We start from the raw sequence: 24,392 nt of genomic DNA on the forward strand, positions 1-24,392 counted from the left end.
CAGATTAAATAAACATTACAATTAAATAGAAAAAAAACATCAAAAAGCGCCTATTTATTTTTGTGTTTATTAGAGGACTGACATCACATACAACCATGTTTAGCACTTTCAACAGTGTTTTATGTAATTTCAAAGGGTTTCCTGTAAAATGATACCAAACATTTGTATGTAAACCTCTGCATGTAGGTATGGGAAGCTTTTGAAATTGGGTAGGACAAATCCAGGCGAAAAACCCCAAAATAGCTTCAGGGTGGAAGAAGTAAAGTAAAAATGCCAGAATAGCGTTGCAGGTCACAGGTTTGGAAATATAGTCAAAATTTCAAGCTTCATGTAGTGCAGTTGCAGCCGGTGGCTTTTTTTCTAGGGCGCTCGATGCGAAGTTTGTCACAACATGTATGTAGCCCGTCAAGTGTGTGGTTCGTAATTTCAAAATATGTGTTCTGCGCGTCGAGTGATCCTATGTGCATCACGTGTCTTCTCAAAATAAGTCCCTGCTGCAGGCGCGTCTGATATGGTTTATGAATCTCATGCGTAATCAGAGTTTACTGTTAAGGGAGCGTCTAGCGTGTATTTTGTGAACGTGAGCATCTCTTTTATCATAAATGGTTTTGACGCGTGTGCTACAGGCACTTATTTTGACAAGACATGTGATGCACATTTAACATGATGCAACAAACACATATTTTGAAAACATGAGCAACACACATGACACTCCGAACACACATCTTGAATTTGTGCCCCACGGATGAGCAGTCACGAGCCGCCACTGATGTAGTGATTACTAGTTAGGGACCAAATGTTATTTTGTAGTTATCAATATTAGATTTCAATAAATTAAAGAGATATTTTCCTTCAATAAAATTAGTATTAATAAAGTGTCAAACGGTTAAATGACATGCAGTTTGAAAGAGGGATGGAGCGAAGTGCTGCAATGGAAACAAATGGAAGATTGATCGATAACATCATCCTTGGGTTTCGATCATTGCGGGAACCCTGGCCTTCATGCAGAGAGCTGCCCTTTTCTTTCTAATCCCCCCCAAGCAACCTGCATATATTTAATCTGATTATTAGAGAAACAGGAACCTAAATTGACCAGAAAGCTACTGTCTGTCACAGTGAAGCTAGTTTACAATCATTTTCATTTGCTGATGTCCAGTGTGAAGAAATATCTCGGAGCCTGTAAATGAATTGAAATGGAAAAAGTGCCGGTCCCTCTGAACAGTGCATGAAGATGCAAAACGGAAAATACATTTACGCCCAGCAGTCTTAAGGGAGGATCATGTTGAGTTGTAGGAAACAGAATGCAACTGAAATTATGATGTGCTATTTGGAAACAGGCAGAGACGGCAAGAGGAGACAATAGACTGTGGGCTTTACTCCGGTAGTCAGTGGCAAAGATAGCACAAATTTGTATTAAATGTCGGGATTTAGATGAGCTTAGGGCTCCTGTCTGCTGAGAGACTATTCCACACATCAACTGTCATAAATCACAATGGATTTATGGAAAGAGTCGTGAATATCAGAATGTCAAAAAATACTGTGTGTCTAAACCGAATCCGAGACCAGTTATTTTTAAACCAAAGGATTTTTGCATAGTTTAGTTCATGAACAGTATGATCAGACATGTAAGCTGTAAATTTGTAAGAGCATTAGTGTTATGGACTCTACAAACTGTTTAATCTGTTTATCTTCTTACATGTACTGAATAGGTGTTGGATGATTGTCAGTGTTAAATGTGTGTTCACTGCCCATGACCTTTGCATTCCTAATGCAATGCTCTACAAATTGAGCTACAGGAAAACTACTTTAGGTTTTGTATACCTCCCAAACAGAAATAAAGAGATCAGACTTGTGAACAAAATGTCATTTGTTTCAGAAACACCAACCAATTAGAAAAGACCTTTTCACCCCATTGGAACATTGATCATGTGTGTCTAGGTTGAAAAGGAAAAGATTGAGCACTGACCCTCTTCAGTATTCCCATTAAGGTTCCTGTCATGGCCTGCTAAGCTCCTGACAACATTTTAGACTTTATTGCATATATGCTATAGCTCTATTTCACACTGGCCTGAGGGAAAAGAAATACAACAGAAGTAGAGGAGTTTTGCTTATAAAGATGTCTGTCTTGAATGACAGATAATGTCATAGGGGATTCAGCAATGCCTTCTTTCTTTGTGTCCAGCTTCAGGGCATGTCTTAGCATTTCTCTCATTATTCTCACCATGAGTGTTTTAATGCTCTTTTACTGTTGCCTTTTTGTTATACAGGTTGTTTTACAAATATGAACACTTTAGGGTTGTCATCTTAGGGTAGGAAAGTAATATGGAAAGTATTAAAATTTAAATTAGATTTAGCCAGGAAAGCTATTTTGCCATTTTAAAGGTGCAGTGTGTACATTTTAGCGGCATCTATTGGTGAGGTTGCGAATTGCAACCAACGGCTCAGTCCACTGCTCACCCCTCACTTTTGAAACGCATAGACAAGCTACAGTAGCCGCCACCGGAAAAACATGTCATCGTCGAAGACAACTAAGTAAAAAACGTTTGTCCATTAAGGGCTTCTGGCGGCACAAAATGGCGACTTCCACGTAAGGGGACCCTTGTGTATGTAGATTAAAACGTCTCATTCTAAGGTAATAAAAACATAATGGTTCATTATAAAAAGGTCTTTATACACCCCTGATAATATAATTTTGTATATTATTTTGCATTTCTGTCAAGAGATCTTTCTAAAAATTAAACACTGCACCTTTAAAGGGGACATTTCAACAGACTTTTTTAAGTTGTAAAATAAATCTTTGGGGTTCCCAGAGTACATATGTGAAGTTTTAGCTAATAAAACTATATTATTATTATAACATGTTAAAATTGCCACTTTGTAGGTGTGAGCAAAAAAGTGCAGTTTTTGGGTGTGTCCTTTTAAATGCAAATGAGCTGATCTCTGCACTAAATGGCAGTGCTGTTGTTGGATCGTGCAGATTTAGGGGCGCTATTACCCCCTTCTGACATCACAAGGGGAGCCGAATTTCAATGACCTATTTTTTACATGCTTGCAGAGAATGGTTTACCAAAACTTAGTTACTGGGTTGTTCGTTTTACATTTTCTAGGTTGATAGAAGCACTGGAGACCCAATTATAGCACTTAAACATGGAAAGGTCAGATTTGTCCCCTTTAAATCTAGAACAGTTCTACCATATTAAAAATGATGTGTTATACCTAAATACACTTAAAACATGCATTAAGTTATATTTACCAAAGTTGTGGAAACACACCTTAATGGTAGGCAGCTGTCTGTGTTCTTGCTCGCAAGGTGTGATATACCAACGCTATTGAATATAACAAAATCTAGCACTGCTTTTACTTTGATATGGCCCAATGTGGCCGTTCTGGTGAGAGAAGTCCCGCCTTCCAGTTAAAAGACCCAATTATCAGTCGATAAAGACTCATCAGTCGTAATCGCGTTACGGCATGTACGTCTGATGAAACTGTTTATATAGAATCGTGTGAGGTGCTTGCCAACCTGTGCGCATGCAAACAACCTCGAAAACAGGTGTTTTAGCTCAATTTGAGCTTAAGAAACAAACATTATGGTACGGTTGATGTCGAGGTTTGATTGTTGGTCAGACATATGTTGTTTAATTGTTGTTTCAGCACAAGAGATATCTGTCTTTGCCCCTTTAAGTAGATAGGACTTTAGTCTTGCATGACTGAACTAACTGCACAGAGGTGTTGCAAACATGGCTGCCTAGTGGCGTGACTTTGCTGAAGGGACTTTGGAAATACTAACCCATGAAACAACAAAACAAAGGACAAGTGAATACAAATTTTATTTGAATTTTTTTATGCAAAGTTAGGTTGTAAAAGCATTTGTAGCTATAAAAACTATAACAGTCCTGCATTCATTTGAACGAAAAAAGGACCATTTTTATTAAAGATAGAGCTAAAAGCTTATGTTTACTGATTTTCTACCTTTAAAGGCGGAGTCTACGATGTTTGAAAAACGCTTTGGAAAAGGAGACGGCCCGACTACCAAAACACACTTATAGCCAATCAGCAGTAAGGAGCGTGTCTACTAACCGAAATCCTTGCCGGGTTGCGTATGTGTGGGGCGGGTCTATCAACAGAAGGTCCAGATTCTATTGGGGTAGGGGCGTGTTTATTTGGGTGATTTCAAATATCAACATTGGCTTTCAAACATCGTGGACTCCGCCTTTAACATCCATAAAAAAGTTTTTGTAACACAATAGGTTCTTTATAGTTTAAAATGCTTCTTCAGATTATAAAAAAAGAGAAAGAAATGCTTCTTTTAAAAACCATTTCGGGTGTCATTGCCCACTCTCACCCACCCATAGCCTCACCCTATCGTTAATGAAAATGTTCATGCTAATGTTAATCTTACTGCGGAGAGAACTCATTTTAGGGACATAAATGAATTATGATAAAGTCTCCAAAATCTATGAAAAGTCTTCAGCGAAGATATGTGCTATGATGGATGTCCTTAACCCAAATCTTTTTCCATTAAAAAGTTCAGTCAGACAATCTTTGCCCAGCTGAAAGATAATGAGTCTTCAACTTTAACCTTTGACTAGTTGAATTCGCACTGTGCTGAATTGTTTAGGGACCAATTACTGTAATTGGCCACTTATTGAGGCTGTTGCCCATCAAAAAGATGGAGGGGCGTTTATGTCCTCAGCAAGAGATGTGTCATTGAGCAAAATATCATCTCGTCAGCTTTCAGTTGCACAACATTTGAAAACCCTCATCATAAATGTAATCTATGGGGAATCAAGATACGAAAGCTTTTAAAGAGTAGATAGCTATCTTACAGCAGTGCTTGAATATGGTCCATATTGTAGGTTTACAGAGACTCGTGACGGTTTCATCGGACGCACGTGATACACGTCTGGATCCGAATTTTACTTCCAGTTTCGTTTTTTAAATGGTCTGAATAGTTGCTAAACTACAAATGTCTTGTCGAAAATAACAAATGTTTTGGTTTCCTAGGTAATCAATGTGTTGTTTTTTTGCTTGTTATATAAATAAACTACGTTTAAAGTACTTTGTTGTTATTTATTATAAGCGGAGTTTACCGGAAGTTACGTGCGGACAGCGACAGCCGCTTGTTCATGTTGTTACTCCTGAAACCGTCTATATGGATTGTGATTGTTAACTATACACTATAAAATGGCCCTAAGCTGGCACTGGGGCAGTACTGTTAAAAAATGTCCTATGTACTATTCTACATAGGACCAGGTATAGATATTTATACATTTGAAGCCATTGAGTTGTAATATAAATATGAAGATTTTACTGTAGGTGCAATGTTGTACTTTTATAAAGGGTACTGTATCTCCTCAGTGACAGCTAGGGACAAAATTTTAACCATTATTCTGACAGTGTAGTGGTAATGGCCAGCTAATAATAAAGCATGGCTGGTAATTGAGCAGTTTTTTTGCAGACACTGCATTGTTTTCTGGTGAGACCTGTGATTTGTTTTAATGTAAAAACCTTTAATATGAGCCAGTGTGAAAACTGACGGTATTAAAATTCTGTTTTCGCGTGTCTGGAGCATCAGTCCAACAGAAACTCTAATAACATATATTTTCTATTTAAGCACTTGTTAAAATGGATTACGAATGGTTAGATACAAAAATACTATGCACACCAGCTGTTTTGTAAATTTGGCCATGAATGTATTAGGGCCCTTTAATCCATCTTGTCCTCCTGCATTAATTCCAAATGTTTCAGCGTACTCACTTCACTACCTAATGCTTCGTGCAGGAACACTTTTGATTAATCAAACCCCTAAATGAGGTTTCCAAAATGGCCTAGACGGCTGTGAGTTGAATGAGCTAGCGTGGCTATGTAAGTCTCCTCTTGCCATCAATATTCATGCGCATTGATTCATTATTCAGATTGCTGAGCACAGGGAGTTCAGAGACATGTTGATACAGTATCAAGACATTCCTAAGTGCTCCACACACCTGCACAGCATCAACTAAGCAATGAAATATCCCCGAAACTTGATGTTGTGGATTCAGATTTGTTAGATGTTCTCTTCTGTGAGCTACATCTAACTCTTCTTTCTTTGATTCTGTTTTGCCTGTCTCTCATAGTCCGACACAGAGTTTTGGGATAAGATGCAGGCGGAGTGGGAAGAGCTTGCACGCAGGAACTGGCTAACGGAGAGTGATCATCCACAGATTCCTTCCAATGTGTCTCCTTATGAAAAGGTACAAGAGAAACTCATATGCACATTTTGAATCTAATGATATAAGGGGCCCTATTTTAACGATCTAGGCATATTGTCTAAACAAGACTTAATGGGTGTGTCTGATTCCACTTTTGCTAATTTAACGACGGGGAAAATGGTATATGCGCCAATCGCACGGCCTAAAAGGGTTGTTCCTATTCCCCTAATGAGTAATGGGTGTGTTTTGGACGTAACATGCAATAAACCAATGAAAGTCTTAACTCTCATCCCCTTTAAAAGCCAGTTGTGCTGGCGCCATGCCTAATTCCTACTTAGAAAGCGGAATTTATAAACTGAAAAACTAAGCGGAGGAAGAAGACCACCAGTTTAAGAATAATATTAAAAAATTGTGTTGTTTTCATTTTTATTGAAATTGTTATTTTTTTGGATTAAAACCATTAAAAGACGTTTTCTTTTAGTCATGGAAGTAAAAATAGCAGGCTTTTAATTGCTGTAAATGTATTGATATCCTACATAATCATTATAATCTCATAAAATAATTTGCAAATATGCAAGAAAAGGTTTGAACTCTAAAAATACAAACAAGAGATAAAGAATTTACAAATGTGCGGAAAGCCGTTTCAGCACTTGGACAGCGCAATAGGTTTTTTAAAAGCATTACTTAAAATGTTTCTCATCTTACCATATCCACAGGTACAGAGTCATCATATACAATAAATCCGAGGGAAAGCATTTCAAAAAACATTCAAAAACAGATGCATTTGTTTAAAGCAAAGCCTTTATTTACTTACTAGGCTACAGGTGAAGCAGCTCTTTACGCCTTCTAACGTCTCATAATCGGTCCTCATTTATGTCCAAGAGACTCAATAATAATCTTTTACATTTTAATACTCTAATTTTTCGTATTTAAAGCATTTTTGTGCTGCTGTGCATTCATGTATGTGATAAGCAAACTCCATGTCTTCCCGTTTATAGGCGCATATTACTAACATGCTCTTTAAATAACAAAAACAATATTGCGCCATTGACTTTAGACTTTAGACCAGGTTTTTATTGGTCAATGGCGCAGTCTATTTTAGTTGCCTCAAAATAGCAACGAAACAACAATGAGCCCGAACACACCTCGTTTTCCGACCAGAACGCCCATGGGCGCAAAATTGGACGCAAATGCATTTGCTATTTAAACAACTGGGCGCTAAACGTAAAAATGATCATTGCGCCGGGTTGAAACTAGCAAAAGACACTTGTGCATTGTGCCTCATTGTGCCGTGTGTATGATAGAGCCCTATATATGGGTCAGTGACAAAAACGATTTGGCAAGATAAGAAATTTAAAAATCGTTTTAAAAGCATGCAGCTTTATTTCAATGCACGTAGTGCATTTATGTTAATTTTATGTAATAAAAAATTACATTTGCACCATTTTTATGAAAGTTAAGACTGAATGGACATGAAAATGTCAAATGGTGTAACCGCCAATTGCACCAAAGAATGAGAAATATTAAATATTTTATCCATCTTGATGGCATGCAAGCGTAATCATAAAAAAATAAAAAAAATAAAAATAAAGATAATTGTTTTTATTTCTAAATGTAAATTTTAATGCGTTTTTGTAATATTTGTCCTGGCATATGCTGAAAACAGCTGTGTTTTCTAAATAATCTTTGACAAATGATGTACAAATGTATGTAAAAAAATCGTATTATACTAAACTACAGTATACAGTTTCGTTGCAAAACAAGATAAATCCATTTTTTAACATTTTTGTCAAAACATGTTTATTATTATGTTATCATGTTATTATTTAGTTTTTTGGTGCTACTTAGCTGTATTTTTTAAGTTATGAAGGTTTAACTCAAAACAAACCAACTGCAGTTGAATTGATATTAATTGGAATGCACAACCAAAAAATTAGATTTCTGAAAAATTAAAAGTTATCTCGTTTTGCAACGAAACTCTTCATTTATATTTTCATTTAAAAAAAATACTGGTTACACCAATTGACACAGACACCACATTGACATTTTTGCAAGTATCCCCCAAATATTCTGTCAAAATGAAATAAAACCAGAAATTTTATACTTGGTCCTCAAAAAAGGGAATGTATGCAAGTAATCTGCAAATTTATTTTGAAATTTTAACCCTTTTACATTTAATTGAACCATACGGACACAAAATAATTAACGTCTCATCTTGACCCATATATTATTCTATGACAATATAATAATCATATTATTATTTGTAATAAGCAAAGTGATCATTTAATTTACAGTTATACGTGGATCTAAGTATTGTCATCTATTGTGCGACACCATGTTTTTCAAGCATGATTTGAGAACACTAAAAAAGCTTGGTTGTTTTTAACCCATGTTGGGCAAAAGACACCTCTTGGTTAAAACTGACCCAGTGCTTGGATGTTTTAACCCCCAACTGCTAGGTAATTACAACTCATGTTTGGGTAACAACAACAACAACCCAGCATTGGGTAATTTGTAAAGCTGTGTGTTGTGTCCAATATTTACCTAGCATGGGTTAAAAACAACCCAGCCTTTTTAGAGTGCATACTGTCACCACTTTTCTTATTTTATTAATAACCTAAAAATTAATGCAGAATCCTGAATATCCAATATTAATTGTCAAATTATTCAAAATCAATGTATTCAGAGTCTTACATATTTTAAAGATTAAATTCAATTTTGAAACTCATTTATAATAGGGACCCCACTCTAAAAAAACATATTTTTAGTTCATAAATAATATCTTTAAATGATTCACATATTTGATTATTTCCTTGTTTTCCTCAGGGATACTACTTCCATACAGATAACCCTTTTAAAGACTGGCCTAATGCATTTGAGGAGGGATTACGGAAGTCAAAAGAGGGAGACCTTCCTAACGCTGTACTGCTTCTGGAAGGAGCTGTTTTGCAGGACCCTCAGGATTCAGAGGTGAGCGAGTGGGCTTAGAGAAAAAGACTGTTAGTACTTTCCTCAAATCAAAGTCCGCACAGCTGGAAAACAGTAAGCTATGTGTTAATTGTGCCAATCAAAGTCCTTTGACATCTTTTGTACCATTCCTACAGCGATAAGTGCTGTTTGAGTTTTTTGCCCACACTGAACGTATTACAGATCATGGCATGATTAGCCAAGACGGGGGGGGTTTATATTCTCAAAGATTTTCAGCGAGAGCTCTGTTTTTGTGGTAGCGGTTGACAGTGACTGATGGAAAATCATTAACACAGCGAAAACTTATTAGGTTTCCTTTTTCTGACAAATTAATGATGTAATAATTCCCTTACATCTCAGAGAGGATTATTCCTGTGCTCCTGGTAGTATACCTTGCTTCTAAATGATTGTGTCTCTAAGCTGAATGTTAACAAATATTATAAAACAAATGCCATTTTAGGGATATTTGTCTTTTTAAAAAATATCAAAAGTAGGCTATGCTTACTGTACCGTGCCAAGCGCAGACACAGCCAACCATGGTAACATATTCCATTAAATGTCACAGCCTTATCCTACATACAGTTAATAAGCTTATCTTTTATAAATTGGTATTACTTGGTGTGTATATCCCTACAAATGCTTCATTAAGGATAGCTGAACTGGTAGAGCATTGCATTAGTCGCTTTGAATAAAAGTGTCAAATGCATAAAATGTAAATAAAGACTTTTAGAAAAATCTCATACTGTATACCAGTGCCCTACATTTATGTTAAGACCACAGTACTGGCTACTATGAAGGTTGCATATACAGTGCGTTCAACATTCAGTGGCACAAATCCAATCAGTTCCTTACAAACATTGTGTTGTATTTCTCTACCACAAGCCTTTAAAGGAAAACACCACAGTTTTTCAATATTTTACTATGTTCTTACCTCAACTTAGACAAATTAATACATCCCCATCTTTTTTCAATGCATGCACTTAATCTTTGTACAGCGCATCGTGAATGTGTTAGCATTTAGCCTAGCCCCATTCATTCCTTAGGATCCAAACAGGAATGAATTTAGAAGCCACCAAACACTTCCATGATTTATTTTGTGCCACCTACTTGTGTAACTACTCATGTAACAGTCCCCAAACAGGGAAAACACGGAAGCGCCCGGTGGCTTCCAAATTCATCCCTGTTTGGATCCTAAGGAATGAATGGGGCTACGCCAAATGCCAACACATTGATGACGAGCTGTACAAAGATTAAGTGCACTCATTGATTAAAGATATTTATGTATTAATTAATCTAAGTTGAGGTAAGAACATAGTAAAATATTGAAAAACGGTGGTGTTTTCCTTTAAGAACTTGTCATTTCCCCCCAGGTTAGCACTATACAGTAGCTCCGGCACAATAGAACCTCCTCACCAGATTCAGGGTGATAACCCCAAACTTTATTATTCAATACCGATTTTTTTGCAGGCTTGGCTGGTGCTGGGAACCACTCAAGCAGAGAATGAGAACGAGCAGGCAGCGATTGTCTCCCTCCAGAGGTAAGGAAGTAACCTTACAAGCTGTGTAAAAGCTGTTTGTAAACATCTGATTGGCTTGTGAAGAGCTTGAGTGGTCACGTTTAGGACTGGACTGAATATGTGGGCAAAATAATACAACCTGTTAGAATTCTTATGCATCATTGGTGATTATGGGGTACGTACCCAGACAAAAATAAACTCAGTATTAAATAAGGATTAGGGTTTAATCTTAAAATTAGCTCTTCCAGAATTAAAATGACAACAAGTCCTGATGCAGAGAGGAAGAATTTCACACAAAACCTCCATGTGGTTATCTGTGACACCAAATGAGACAAAGCTCTCTGCTGTGCCGTCCTTTGCTTGAGATAAAGAGCTGCTGTAATAACCCGGTGATCCAATTAAAATTGCATTGCCTAAGCAGAGAGGCCTTTGGGAGATTACTTTCAGTTTGTATAGAACAGCCAGCCATCATCTCATAAAATGTTCCTCTGAACGACTGGAGGGTGAAAACTCCAATCTGTGTGTGTTAATCACCGGTGACACTTGAAGTTGTATATTTATACAAAGCATCTTTATCATTGTTTGTATTATGGAGTAAAAATAGTTTTAGAATGTCACTCTCTAATAATATTATATTGCAAAATAATATTTAATATTGCAATTTTCAAAAGGTGTATTATCTGTGATTGGTTCATACAGCAACAATTTACATTATGCATTCTAAATATGCTAAACTGTTAGAAATGATGTGTTATTTTACACATATTTTTGTGTTATTCTTTTAAAGGAATAGTCTACTCATTTTCAATATTAAAATATGTTATTACCTTAACTAAGAATTGTTGATACATCCCTCTATCATCTGTGTGCGTGCCTATGGTGCGTGCACGTAAGCGCTGGAGCGCGCTGCGACTCTTCGATAGCATTTAGCTTAGCCCCATTCATTCAATGGTACCAATCAGAGATAAAGTTAGAAGTGACCAAACACATCAACGTTTTTCCTATTTAAGACGAGTAGTTATACGAGCAAGTTTGGTGGTACAAAATAAAACGTAGCGCTTTTCTAAGCAGATTTAAAAAAGGAACTATATTTTATGGTGTAATAGCACTTTTGGGAGTACTTCGACTCGCCTGAAAAGTCCGCTCCCCTTCTCCCTCTCATAATGGGAGACGCGTCCTTCAGTCTGTGACGTTGTATTTAGTGTTTTAATGTCAAAGAACTTTGGCGTTATGGACGCTGAATTAATTAAAAATTCCTAAGAAATACCGGATGATGCGTGGCCATGGCCGCACCTGGGAGTTGTTCACAAACAGAGGAAGGAAAGGAGAGAGCGTGGAAATAATGCAAACTTTGTTTGCCATCTGCAGTGATTTCGGCTTACAATACTTCAGCCTCTAATCTCAAAAAGCACATTATGGTAAGAAGACTTATAACCATATTCATGTGATCGTTTCGTTTTTAATGTTGGGTAGACCTCACGATAATGTGACTGAAAACATCACTTGAAACATGAGCTTCAGTTACCTAGGTGACGAGCACATAGACCGTAAAAAAAGTAGGGATCGACCGATATGGATTTTTTTTGTGCCGATGCCGATACCGATTTTTTTCCATCAGCCTTAGCCGATGACCGATACAGGCTGCCGATTTTCTTTAGCCGATATTTGGAGCCGATACTGCTTTTTCTCATTCAGTTTATATCATAAAAATGACACATGCTTAGGTCTTAAGTTTTAGCGCACTTACCTTAATCTCTTGTAGAGCAAATGTCTTTAATAAGAAGACAAGGAAAATGTACACAGCAATACTGATCAAAAAACAACTTAAAAAGAATTCTGAATAACATGCCAATTGCCCCACTTCTGTACCTCACACACCCTAGGGTCCTATAATAAATGCGAGGGATAGTTAGTTTGCCTCAGCTCGCTTAAAACGCATAAAACTGATCAAATACATGAGGATTTGTGTACGGACTTCGGTCAGATAGTAGAGCGCGTGCACGTGGGAGAGGTGCAGTGAGACATGGATGAGAGAGTGCATGTATCTTTGCGCTCCCAGTGAACGGAAATGTTGACAAAACGTACAAAACAACACTTCTCCGGTCACATAAAAGTCATGTGGGAACTGTTTGGAACTAAGTGCTTTGGGTCGAATTTCTTAATTTTTTTCGCTGACGAAAATTCCGCGAAACTCCGTGTTAACAACCATAAACGTATGCAACCATGAACTGCGCTCTCCACAATGACGAGAAACTATCAGCAATGGATATTGATTTTTAGCCTTTTACTACTACATATATTTATGGAGATGAGAATTAAAAACCCACCCTGTCCAGCCATGACCTGCGTTCACTTGCGGCATTATGAGCATGCGTCGCGTCCAAACATCAGACTGGTGGTCGCTGAATAAAACTCCTATAAATACCACAAAATCACGGAACAAGGTCAGCATTATTTAATCCTATGACCAGTGTTCGTAACAGCTGCCGTATGCATACGGTTAGCCTAAAAGCTATTTGAAGCTCCCTAAATACAATGGAAAGCAGTTTTATAGGCATTCGCGTTTTCCATTAGGACCACCAAACTTTTTTAGCTATGGTTGCATGCACATATAGAGCAACGTGTTAACACTTTCAAAGTATATGGCAATATTTCAGTCAAACAGTTAAAAGATGCTTTGAAGTTTAAAACTTACCAGCGCAGGCTTGGAGCGCTCCGCTCTGCTAGTGGGGGGATGGGCAATGCACGGGCTGCAGGCAGCCTCCAGCAACACAGAGCTGCCTGTGGGCGCCTGTCTGTAATTAATGCCGGGGAAAAACTATCGGCGAACGCAAGCCGCGAATCGGCCGATGCCGATACACCTAAAACCTGCTAAAATCGGCCCGATGTATCGTCCGGCCGATATATCGGTCGATCACTAAAAAAAGATTTAGCATTGTAAAATGGCGCTCAAAGTTAAATTTCATGTCATTGTCAGCATTGTATTATTCATATTGAATAAGTGTTTTAAGCTTATAATAATAAACAGTCTAAAAAGGACTCTTTTATCAAATTCGTCTGTTGCCGCGTCCCACTGGCATAGCAGTGTAATGCACTGACAGCCTGTCTAAATTACACATATGTCAGTGCTAAATGCTGATAACTTTTGAAATATTAGTAGAGTACTTTTTCAAAGCTTTCTTGTCCAATAATATTTTTTAACTCTTTTCCCCGCCATTTAAGTTATCTTTTCAATTAAGAAAAAAACATTTGCATAAAAAACGTGTTTCTGAAGAATTTATGTTAATGTGCAATACCCTGGACTTACCCAATTTATGGATAAACTGAAGCCAAAACGTTATTTACTAGTTTTATGTTTGATATTCGTTCTGAATCTGATCTCTAACTAAATTCCTTCACAAAAATGCAATTGTTTCAGCTTTTTGCAAAAAAAGTGTATTTGTAAAGAAAAATATCAATATTTTAGAGTTTATAAGCAGGGGAAAAAATAGGATGAAACGGTTTTTCACTTTTTTTATTGTTTGTTTGAAAGTAGAGGGTCTGTTCTTTCATTTGATATATTTGTATGTTTATATATTTTAAGAAGAAAATTTCCTGGAAGGCATTTTGTAAAACTTTTGTGAAAATCATAAAAAATGCTGGCGGGTAACTTTTCGAAAAATGGCTGGCGGGGAATGAGTTAATGTAAAAAAAAATCAGTTTTTAAATAAAATAACCCAACAAGCTTCATAATTCATTAATAATAATAACATTAGACCATTTTTATAACTTGATAAAAATTATATGAAGAAAGAATATGAAATAATATAGCTGCTGTTAAAATCATTTAACATTCTTTAAACAGACAAAATTCCTGTACTATGTGTTTATTCGTATAAAACACAAATCGCCTGTTTTTAATCCATTCATATTTCTGATTTCATTCAATAGATTTAATGTTTATTCAAAAAATATCACCGGCTAAAAGTAATTTGTACTTGAGTAGTTTTTAAGAGGGGTACTTTGTACTTTTACTTAAGTACATTTTTAACACCAGTACTTTTACTTGTAATTGAGTATTATTTTAGCAACTACTTGTACTTGCACTTGAGTACAAATTTTCAGTACTCTTTCCACCTCTGATAACATATTTTAATATTGAAAATGAGTAGACTATTCCTTTAACACATTATGTGTAATTTTAACTCATTATGTGTCATTTTGTGTTGATTTTGTGTTAAAATAAAACACAAGTTGTGTTAAAAGTAACACAAAATGTGTTGTTTCAATAATAACACAGAGATGTGTGTATTCAGGGACAATGCATTTAGTGTGTTGTCCAGATTCAACACTAATGTGTTGTTTTTAACACATCCGTTCTAAGAGTGTAGAAGTATCGTTGATTAATTGCCTAATTTTTGTAACCGGTCACACAGGAGAGTCACAATGCGCATGTGCCAAACATCTATGTACATGTACAAATCAAATAAACTATGTTTTGCAAGGCTGTACATTCGGCTGCGTGCATATGTTCGCAAACTGAAAAGCAAATATTTATATTGCATGCCAGAGATAAGATCTGCCATATTCTCCCCACCACTGATTTGTTTCCAAAAAGTGTGGCAAAATTACAACAACACTTTTATAAAAAACTAACAATACTCTAGGCATAAATAGTATGGAAGTTTAGGATTATTATGTTCCAAATTATAGTATGTTAGAAATCAATAATACCAATAGAAGTGGCATTTAAGTTTTGGGCATTAAAGGTTTTAAACCATTGATTCGAGCTGTAAATGCCATGTGACCAATCGTTCAAATGTCTCTTATTGGCTGATGGGACCACAACAACTCGCACAGTCCTATGTCCTTCACTACTTGCACTAATAATCATGATCTCAGGCAAACAAGGAAGCATGTAAAAAAATGTTTAAAGGAATATTCAATTTACTCACCACGATGTCATCCAAAATGTTGATGTCTTTCTTTGTTCAGTCGAGAAGAAATTATGTTTTTTGAGGAAAACATTGCAGGATTTTTCTCATTTTAATGGACTTTAATAGACACCAACAATTAACACTTAACTCAACATGTAACAGTTGTTTTCAACAGAGTTTCAAAGGAATAAAAACAATCCCAAACGAGGCATAAGAGTCTTATCTAGCAAAACGATTGTCATTTTTGACAAGAAAAATAACAAATATACACTTTTAAAGCACAACTTCTCGTCAAGATCCGGTCTTGATGCGCCAGCGAGACCCCACGCAATACGTCATGACGTCAAGAGGTCACAGAGGACGAACGCGAAACTCCACCCCAGTGTTTACAAGTGTGTTGAAAGAGGACCGTTCCTACGTTGTTGTATGTGGAATGATACTAATTAATGTCTTTGGGTCAGTTTATTGTTTAAAATGGTCCGTAAATGTGCGTTTTATATATGTAACATGTGACCTCCCTACATCACTACGCATTTACGTTAGGTAGCGCTGAACCGGATCTAGACGAGAAGATGTGCTTTAAAAGTGTATATTTGTTATTTTTCTTGTCAAAAATGACAATCGTTTTGCTAGATAAGACCCTTATGCATCGTTTGGGATTGTTTATAGTCCTTTGAAACTCCGTTGAAAAAAACTGTTACGTGTTGAGTTAACTGTAAATTGTCGGTGTCTATTAAAGTCCATTAAAATGAGAAAAATCCTGCAATGTTTTCCTCAAAAAAACATAATTTCTTCTCGACTGAACAAAGAAAGACATCAACATTTTGGATGACATGGTGGTGAGTAAATTATCTGGATTTTTCTTTTAAGAAAATGAAATATTCCTTTAAGTACAGTGTCCGGTTGCATAAACTGCTTATATACTGTAGTCATCTATTTTATTGTTTTGAGACTAGTCCTAACCTTTTACATAAAAAGGTAGATTGGGCTCATTTAAATCAGAAGAGTAAGAGTGATTAGAACTTACTAACTGTTAGTTGGTTAGTAATACTAATGACTAATGGTTACTAATGGCTAGTGTTGTAATTGTGAACAGTGTCTTAAGGAGAGCAGCACAGTGTTTTAGTTGGTAACATTGTTGCCCCACCAAGAAGGTCCCCGGTTTGAGCCTCGGCTGGGTTGGAAGTAGGGGTAAGCGATACGTGGAAAATATCATATCACAGTTGCTTTAGGCAAAATTGCGATTTCATAACAGTTCTTTTTCGTGTTGTTTTTTAAAGACTATTTTGCCATTACTGAGCATTAATACAGCCATACTAAAGCCCCCATTTAAAAATGCAGTCCTACAAGGTAACAAATATATGCATGGAAAGTGCACGAACAGTACGCATACAACAGCACATGCACAAGAAAATATTGGGACAGGACACTCCGGCTGCGTCCGAAAACTCTAAATTGCTGCCTTCTGAGGCAGCTTTCCAAGGCAGGAAGGCATCAAGGCATGTCCGAATTCAATGTTTGGTTTAGTTCCTGTCTCCTGAGATACCTATGCGTGTGCGTACAATAAGAATGTGATTGGTCGAGCCCGGTCGAGTTCGAAAAAATAAAATGGCGGCCAAGGACGCAACGGGACCACCAATTTAGTGTAAATAAAGGTAGATGTTCACTTTTTACACCTTTTAATTGCATTTCTAGAGAGAAATTTGTATTGTAGTTTTCAAATATATGATTAGTTATCACAAAAGGTACTCTCTGTTTATATTTCAAACACGCTGCCTTTGAAGTGTGTCCGAAAGTCTTTCTCTGAGCTGCCTTCATGCCTCCGAAGTCATTTCCTCATGAGGCAGCGAGGCAATGAGTCACTGCCTTGCAGTTTTCGGACGCAGCGTCCGCTACAAACAATTACATAGGAAATAGACAGCATTTGCAGAAACACTATAATTTTCTTTTCTTTTATTTTCAGTTCTTCCAAGAACAAGCTGTGGAGCATTTTCGTCAACCTAATGTTTGATTCTTGTTCTTTGTTTTCTTGATGTTTGTTCTAAATTTTGTTTGCAATGGTGGATCGGCTACTTTTCTTCACTTATCCTAAATTATTTATGTACTGTAAATGTTGCAAATCAGTGATGCCCTGACGGCCTGGTAGAGTAATAATTTGAATAAGAAATCATTTGTATTGCGTTTTGCGTATGTGTATGTAAGAACACGGCCATCCGTAGCTCCGGGGGCGCCGGAAAAAAAGTATACCCGACCCTTACCTCGCCTTCATGTAGGGTGCCCCTTGTTGCGTACTTGATGTAGGCACGAATGACGATACAACGATGTGTCCGAAAAAGTGGATCGTGGAGACACTTTAATCGTTCACTATCAAATATCGTCATATCACACACCCTTAGTTGGAAGGACTTTCGGGGTTTGAATGAATTCCCTGTATCAGTGTGGGTTTACTTCAGGTACTCCAGTTTCCTCCCACAGTCCAACAACATGCAGTTTAGGTGAATTTGAGATACCCCAACTTGAATATATCCATAGATGCTGAAATGCCATTAAAAATATTAAACAAACAATAAAATATATATATACAAGGATAAACAATTTTTAGACAGAAAATCCATTTAAGGTTATTATGTAATATTGTTACATTAAAATGTTTTGCTACACACAAAGTGTTGTAATAAGCAATAATTGCAATGTTTTTCTCAGGAACTTTGGTTGATTATTTATTATACTTTCATGAAACATTTAGACCTGGACTCTTAAATGGTAGACATGGAGTGCAGATCAGGCCCAGATACGTTAATCAGGAGCACCGGGAGAATTCCCAGTGGGCCTGGCTGTTTTTGTTGGCCGCGAGGGCAGGTGTTGTCATGCCACTGGGTTAAAATATGGATGCTGTCCCTAGGCTGCCTGCAATCACAGCAGCACCACTCTTTTTATTTATTATTTTTTCGCAGCCCCGCTCTCAGTGTGCAGCCTGCAGGTTAATGATGACGTAATTATCTTTTGACTCCCTGACATCAGCAAAAAAGTCAGTTGTTGCAGATATTCGACTAATGCGAGCATAAAAAAATAGATACAAATGGATAATAGAAAGCACAAAGGCGGCACTGAAAATGTCCAAATAAATAAAGCAAGCTCAAGAAACTGATGTGGCCAAATATGATTACTTTTTTCCTTAAAACCAGTGAGAGAATTACAAATGAAGACAATGAGACGCCTGGTAAGCTAACGTTAAGCTAGTTAGGAGCAGTGCAAGATGCTAGCGACGCTAACCACTAATTCTTACAGATATTCTGATACTGTTAAACATTACATTGTATTGTTGTAAAGAATACTGTCAATAAATTGTTTTAATAAATATTCAATTTGAAGCAATTTCTAGAACAGAGGTTTTAATTACATCATTTTAATAAAGTCAGTCGTAAACTAAGTTGGGCCAGTCTAAGGCATAAAACTCCAGGCCTAAAATGAGTCCCACTCCGGCCCTGGTGCAGATACAAGAGATAACACAAGTATTCCTCCATGAATTTAAAGCAGGAAGCATCTGCCTCAGCAACGCTTCTTTAGATGCTTTCCTGTTGTGTCTGTGTGCAGGTGTCTGGAGCTCCACCCCAACAACCTACTGGCTCTCATGGCCCTGGCAGTGAGCCTGACCAACACAGGCATGAGGCAGGAGGCATGTGAGGCACTGCTGGGCTGGCTAAGGCACAACCCAAAATACAAATATCTTCTGAAAAGCCGTGCACACCTGCAGGTCTCACCAGGCCCACGGAGACTCTCTTACTGTTCCTCTACTGGCTGGTATGTGTTTTAAAAGATCACATATATTAAAATCTATCTTGAAGGGATACTCCAGCTGAATATCAAAATTACGCCATGATTTATTCACCCTCAAGGTATCCAAGATACATATGTCCATCATCTTTCAGCCGAGAACATTATTTGAGTAAATGTCCTTGCTCTTCCAAGCTTTATAATGGTAGAAAACATGGTTTAGGGAACAACTTCTGACGTTAAATCCCTCACAGAGGTATCGCTTTAAGTTGGTAGCTGTTCTGAAACAAGGTAACTTAATGGTTGCTGGTTTCTAGCTGGTATGCGTTAGTAATAACGTTTATATAAAGCTTCATATTGTAATCCGCTTGTTAAGTCTTGACATAGGAATACCATTTCTAGGTCCAAGCCTTCACTCATTTCAATAGAGGATATTATTTACACTGCTGGTTATGAGCACTATTTATATCATATCACACATTTAAGTCAAAATTTTCAGTCTCCAGGCACAGAATTACCAACAGCAATATATTAATAATTCATAAAAAAATCCATGTCTATGAGTCCATGTCCGGATTTTTTATGGAGATAAAAATTAAGATCTGGTGTTTTTGGTAGTTTTGCATTATGATACAATTGTATATTAGCTTGATTTTTTTGTTATTTCCCTGTGGCATTTGAGATCGGTTGGACCCAGAAGCATTGCATGACGTCAGACTTAAAGGCGGAGTCCATGATGTTTGAAAGCCAATGTTGATATTTGAAATCACCTAAACAAACACGTGCCTACCCCAATAGAATCTGGACCTTTTGTTGATAGACCCGCCCCACACATACGCAACCCGGCATTTGATTTGATTTGATTTGATCGGCTATAAGTGTGTTTTGGTAGTCGGCCCGTCTTCTTTACCAAAGCGTTTTTCAAACATCGTGGATTCCGCCTTTAACAAGCAGATTGTATATCAGAAAAACAGACTTGCATAGATAAATTGTTTATAATAAACACTGCAAATTACATTAACAAATAGGAATTGTCAGTTTTAATTTTATTGGGACTAAGAGTTCATATTTTTGTAGACCAAACCAGAAGTTAACAGTTCGCAAAAAAGCCCATTTATTTTCTCATAGACTTTTGGATTATCGCAAAAAATAAACTCTGTGTTAAACAACATGCTTACATGTTTTGTCCAACAAGTTAATCTTCACAAATGAATACAAATTCCTCCAGTGTCCTGCTAACTTCCAGATTGGCCTACAAAAATACATCATCCCTGCAGTACTCTAGTACCTCAGAGGTACAAATTGGTACCTCAAAAGTACTTATTTGTCACAAATGTATATCTGTACCTAATGGTACATATTTGGACCTTTTTGATGGGTACTGCCCCAGTGACAGCTGGGGTACATATTAAAAAAAAAAATTCTGACAGTGTACCATTGCTAAAACAACAAATCTATGCCTAGTGCCGAGTTCAGAGTGCATGATTTTAGCCCTGATTTCGACTGGTCGACAGGTTTTGAGAAATCGCAGACAAATGTCTGAAATCACCGGCAAATCAGTGCTCGTGCACGCGAGTAACAATCACACAGTGTGAATTATAAAAGATGCGATTTGAGAGAATCTCCGACGAGTCGCGACACCCGTGAGATATTTGGCATGCTATATATCTGGACCTGTTGGCCAATCAAAATCATGCCGTGTGAAATGTGTTCTGACTGAAAATGACATCGCCGATGACCAACAGCCAATGAGAGAGCAACACACAGGGCAGCTGGAAGTTTGTGGAGGAGTTATGATTACAGTCCCACGTGGGGGACTTCGGTCCTGCACGTGTTACCTCACGTTGTTTCCTTGTCACTTCTCGCGTGCGTTTGGTTGTGAGACGTAGTTTGCGGACTGGGACAAAGGTGTCTGTGATTCTTCCTATGGTAAAGTCATGCCATGTGAAACACCCTGTCGCCGATCCATCATGCAGTCTGAAACAGCAGCGACTGAACGCTACCCCAGAAAGTCATGCAGTATGAAAAGATCTGTGACCCGACACGTTTGAAAATCATGCAGTCTTAGACGTTGGCATAGTACTGTCTGTATATCAAACATAACAAAGTAAAACATTTAAAAAAGAAATAGCTAATAGACCATAGCTAATAGACCAGCCTCCAGCTACCATGTTTCAAAACACAGTTACAAGCGTAAACCAGATTTTAACTTGTGAACCAACCCTTCTAAATAAAATGTCATGGGCACCAATAACATTCACCTCCCTCTAGAGAGGCATTATCCCCTTTTTCTTAGCCAATAAATGACACATTTTAATTATAATGCTGATGGGGACATCCCTCAAGGACAATGTCTCTTATCAGTCTCTGAGCTTTCTTCTTCTGTCTTCTACCATATCAGCCCCTTGCTACCCGAAGTGAAGGAACTCTTCCTGGAAGCTGCCCAGCAGAGCTCGGACAATATCGACCCCGACCTACAGACAGGATTGGGAGTTCTGTATAATCTCAGCTCTGAGTTTAACAAAGCAGTGGATGCCTTCAATGCAGCACTGTCAGTGCGACCTGAGGTAAATCAATGTACTCACCTGACTGACTGCTACTAAATCATACAGGCACAGAAAGAAAAGACAAAAGCAAACTGTCAAAGGGCATCTCAACATCTTTCGGTCATTTTAAACTTAAACGGGGGGCTTTGCCATTCATGTTAGCTGACTCCAGAATCTTACAGGGCACCTTGGTGGCGATTGATGCTTACTAAGCCGGGTTCTGTCCCCCTGTGTCGATCGCATTTACACACATCCGACAATTCTCCCTATCTGCTTGACTTGGTAATGTCTGCTTGCCTGCTGGGGACCTCGGAGCTTGAATACAATGAAAGATAATGACGGTGTAGAAGCTCCTTCTGTGCTTAGAGCAGCAGAAACTTAGATCTTCCTTTTTTTATGTGGTGTCACTGCACGTAAAGGTCGAATTCACTTTTATATCCCTAAAAGAGAAAACAGATCATATCTTAAAGGTATTAAGCATATAACCACATAATCTTCAAGGCACAGACCGGTAATTATTGTGATCTGTGACACTGAGCCGAACTGTGACAAGATGATTTTTTTGCCCTTGGTGTGCACAGGACTACCTGCTGTGGAATCGGCTGGGGGCGACGCTGGCTAATGGAGATCGAAGTGAGGAGGCTGTGGAGGCCTATACCAGAGCCCTGGAGCTGCAGCCGGGGTTCATCCGCTCACGTTACAACCTGGGGATCAGCTGCATTAACATGGGGGCTCACAGGTTTGTGATATTCATTGTGGTGATCAGTCTTTTCTTAACACATTGTTTCACACTGTATGGCAAGACAATTCCAGGACCAGGGTTTTATAATACAGGACTAAAATAGTTGCTAAACTCTTTTCTATTACAGTATTCAACACATTTTTTTCTAATCTTGGATCAACTACCACAAACGTGACTTCCAAATTTCTGCATTTATTTAAATACCTTCTCCTTCCTCGGTTTCGATGAAATTTCGTCAGTACCAAGATAAAAGCAGAGGTGTATAGTACTTAAGTATTTTTACTTTCTACATAAAAGTATATTTTCAAGTATTTATATTTTATTGGTGTTTTTCTTTGGAAAACATACATTCCAGAGCATATTATCATAATTTTTACTCCACTACATTTAATATTTTCAGGTTTTTGGTTTATATTTAATATTTAAGTACATTAAACATCTAGTAATTTTTTTACTTTTACTTAAGTAAAACGTACTTTCGTACTTTTACTCAAAAAAAAGTAAAAGTGCACAATATTTATGTAATTAGGTATTAAATCAATTTTAATATGCAATATTAAAGGAATACACAGTATTATTCTATGCTTTAGAATGTAGTGAAAATTTTTTAGTAAAGTAAAATTTTCCCCAAGACAAACACTGATAAAGCACAGATACTTAGAAAAAGTAACTAAAATACTTTAGGGCGCACTCACATTATCCAAACCAAACCAAACCATGCCCCAGCGCGATTGTCACCCCTCCCTTCTCCGCCATGGTGCACGCACTCACACTGTACTTTTTATCGATCCGAGTCCGGGCGCGCTTTCGTCATTAAGATGCGTTTGTTTTGAAAAAAGCAGGAAGTAAAGCTCTCCCTTAACACTGGAACCCACCGTAATGATAAGTCTGTGTTTTTTGCCCGGAGTCGTTTGTGTGCGCGATTACAGACAGCCCTCTCACATGTCATCATATTGCTTAGTTGATCTGTCACGCGCGCAGTTCGGACATTCACGTAACCCCGCTGCGCGCATCAAATGGTTTATACGGAGGCAGATGAAGGTGAGTGGTCGCGCAACTGACGTCTTCACCTTTTGAATCGCGCTCAGGCGCGAGTGCGCTTACACCATAGCCTTCCGCGCCTGAGCCCAAGTGAACCGCGCTCCAGCCCACCTCTGCAACCCGGCCGGGGTGCGATTAACCAATCCGCGCCCGGGCGCTGTACAGAGCGATCACACTCAAACAAACCAGGCTTTGGGGGTCAAACGCGCCCGAGCGCGGTTTGGTTTGGATAGTGTGAGTGCGCCCTTAGTATCCACCTCTGGATAAAAGATATATATATTTTGTCAACCCTGCCTTTCAGTTGCCGCACGAGTCTAGCGGAAGCACACCGACCGGTTGAAAGTGACACAAATTTTCAAACAGTAGCCGTTTCCCAATGTCAAGGAAGGATCCTCGGAAGCTAGAATTTCGAGGATGCTACGTCATCGACGTTAGTCGAAGGACTGTTCCAATGTCGAGGATCCTCGAAATTTCAGCCAAGGACTGAGTCCTTCGTTCGACAAATATCCCATATACAGGAAAGGATGCAAATTTGTATCCTTCGCGCTCTTCACGCGCTGAAATCACCCACAATCCTCTGCGCGCAGCACCGAAAGCACACCTTTCAATCACGTAATGACGTATGACGTGCACTTGCTAGCCTGTTCCATTTAACGTGTTCTCCGAATGCTTAAAAGGAGCCTCGCCTCGCCTCTGAA

The 24,392-nt window shown here is 38.0% G+C and overlaps 1 protein-coding gene across 5 annotated transcripts in view; it reads left to right on the top strand.

Moving 5' to 3' along the window:
• pex5la (peroxisomal biogenesis factor 5-like a) overlaps positions 1-24,392 on the top strand; it is a 121,501-nt gene that overhangs the window by 87,498 nt on the left and 9,611 nt on the right. For all 5 annotated transcript variants that reach the window (XM_055212922.2, XM_055212919.2, XM_055212921.2 and 2 more), the window contains 6 exons: positions 6,117-6,233; positions 9,018-9,161; positions 10,626-10,696; positions 19,186-19,392; positions 21,767-21,932; positions 22,493-22,650. In XM_055212922.2, the coding sequence (XP_055068897.2) occupies positions 6,117-6,233; positions 9,018-9,161; positions 10,626-10,696; positions 19,186-19,392; positions 21,767-21,932; positions 22,493-22,650 (863 nt within the window). The remainder of the gene's footprint in view (positions 1-6,116; positions 6,234-9,017; positions 9,162-10,625; positions 10,697-19,185; positions 19,393-21,766; positions 21,933-22,492; positions 22,651-24,392) is intronic.

This window comes from Misgurnus anguillicaudatus, chromosome 8, assembly GCF_027580225.2.
Source record: "Misgurnus anguillicaudatus chromosome 8, ASM2758022v2, whole genome shotgun sequence".
NCBI lineage: Eukaryota > Metazoa > Chordata > Actinopteri > Cypriniformes > Cobitidae > Misgurnus > Misgurnus anguillicaudatus.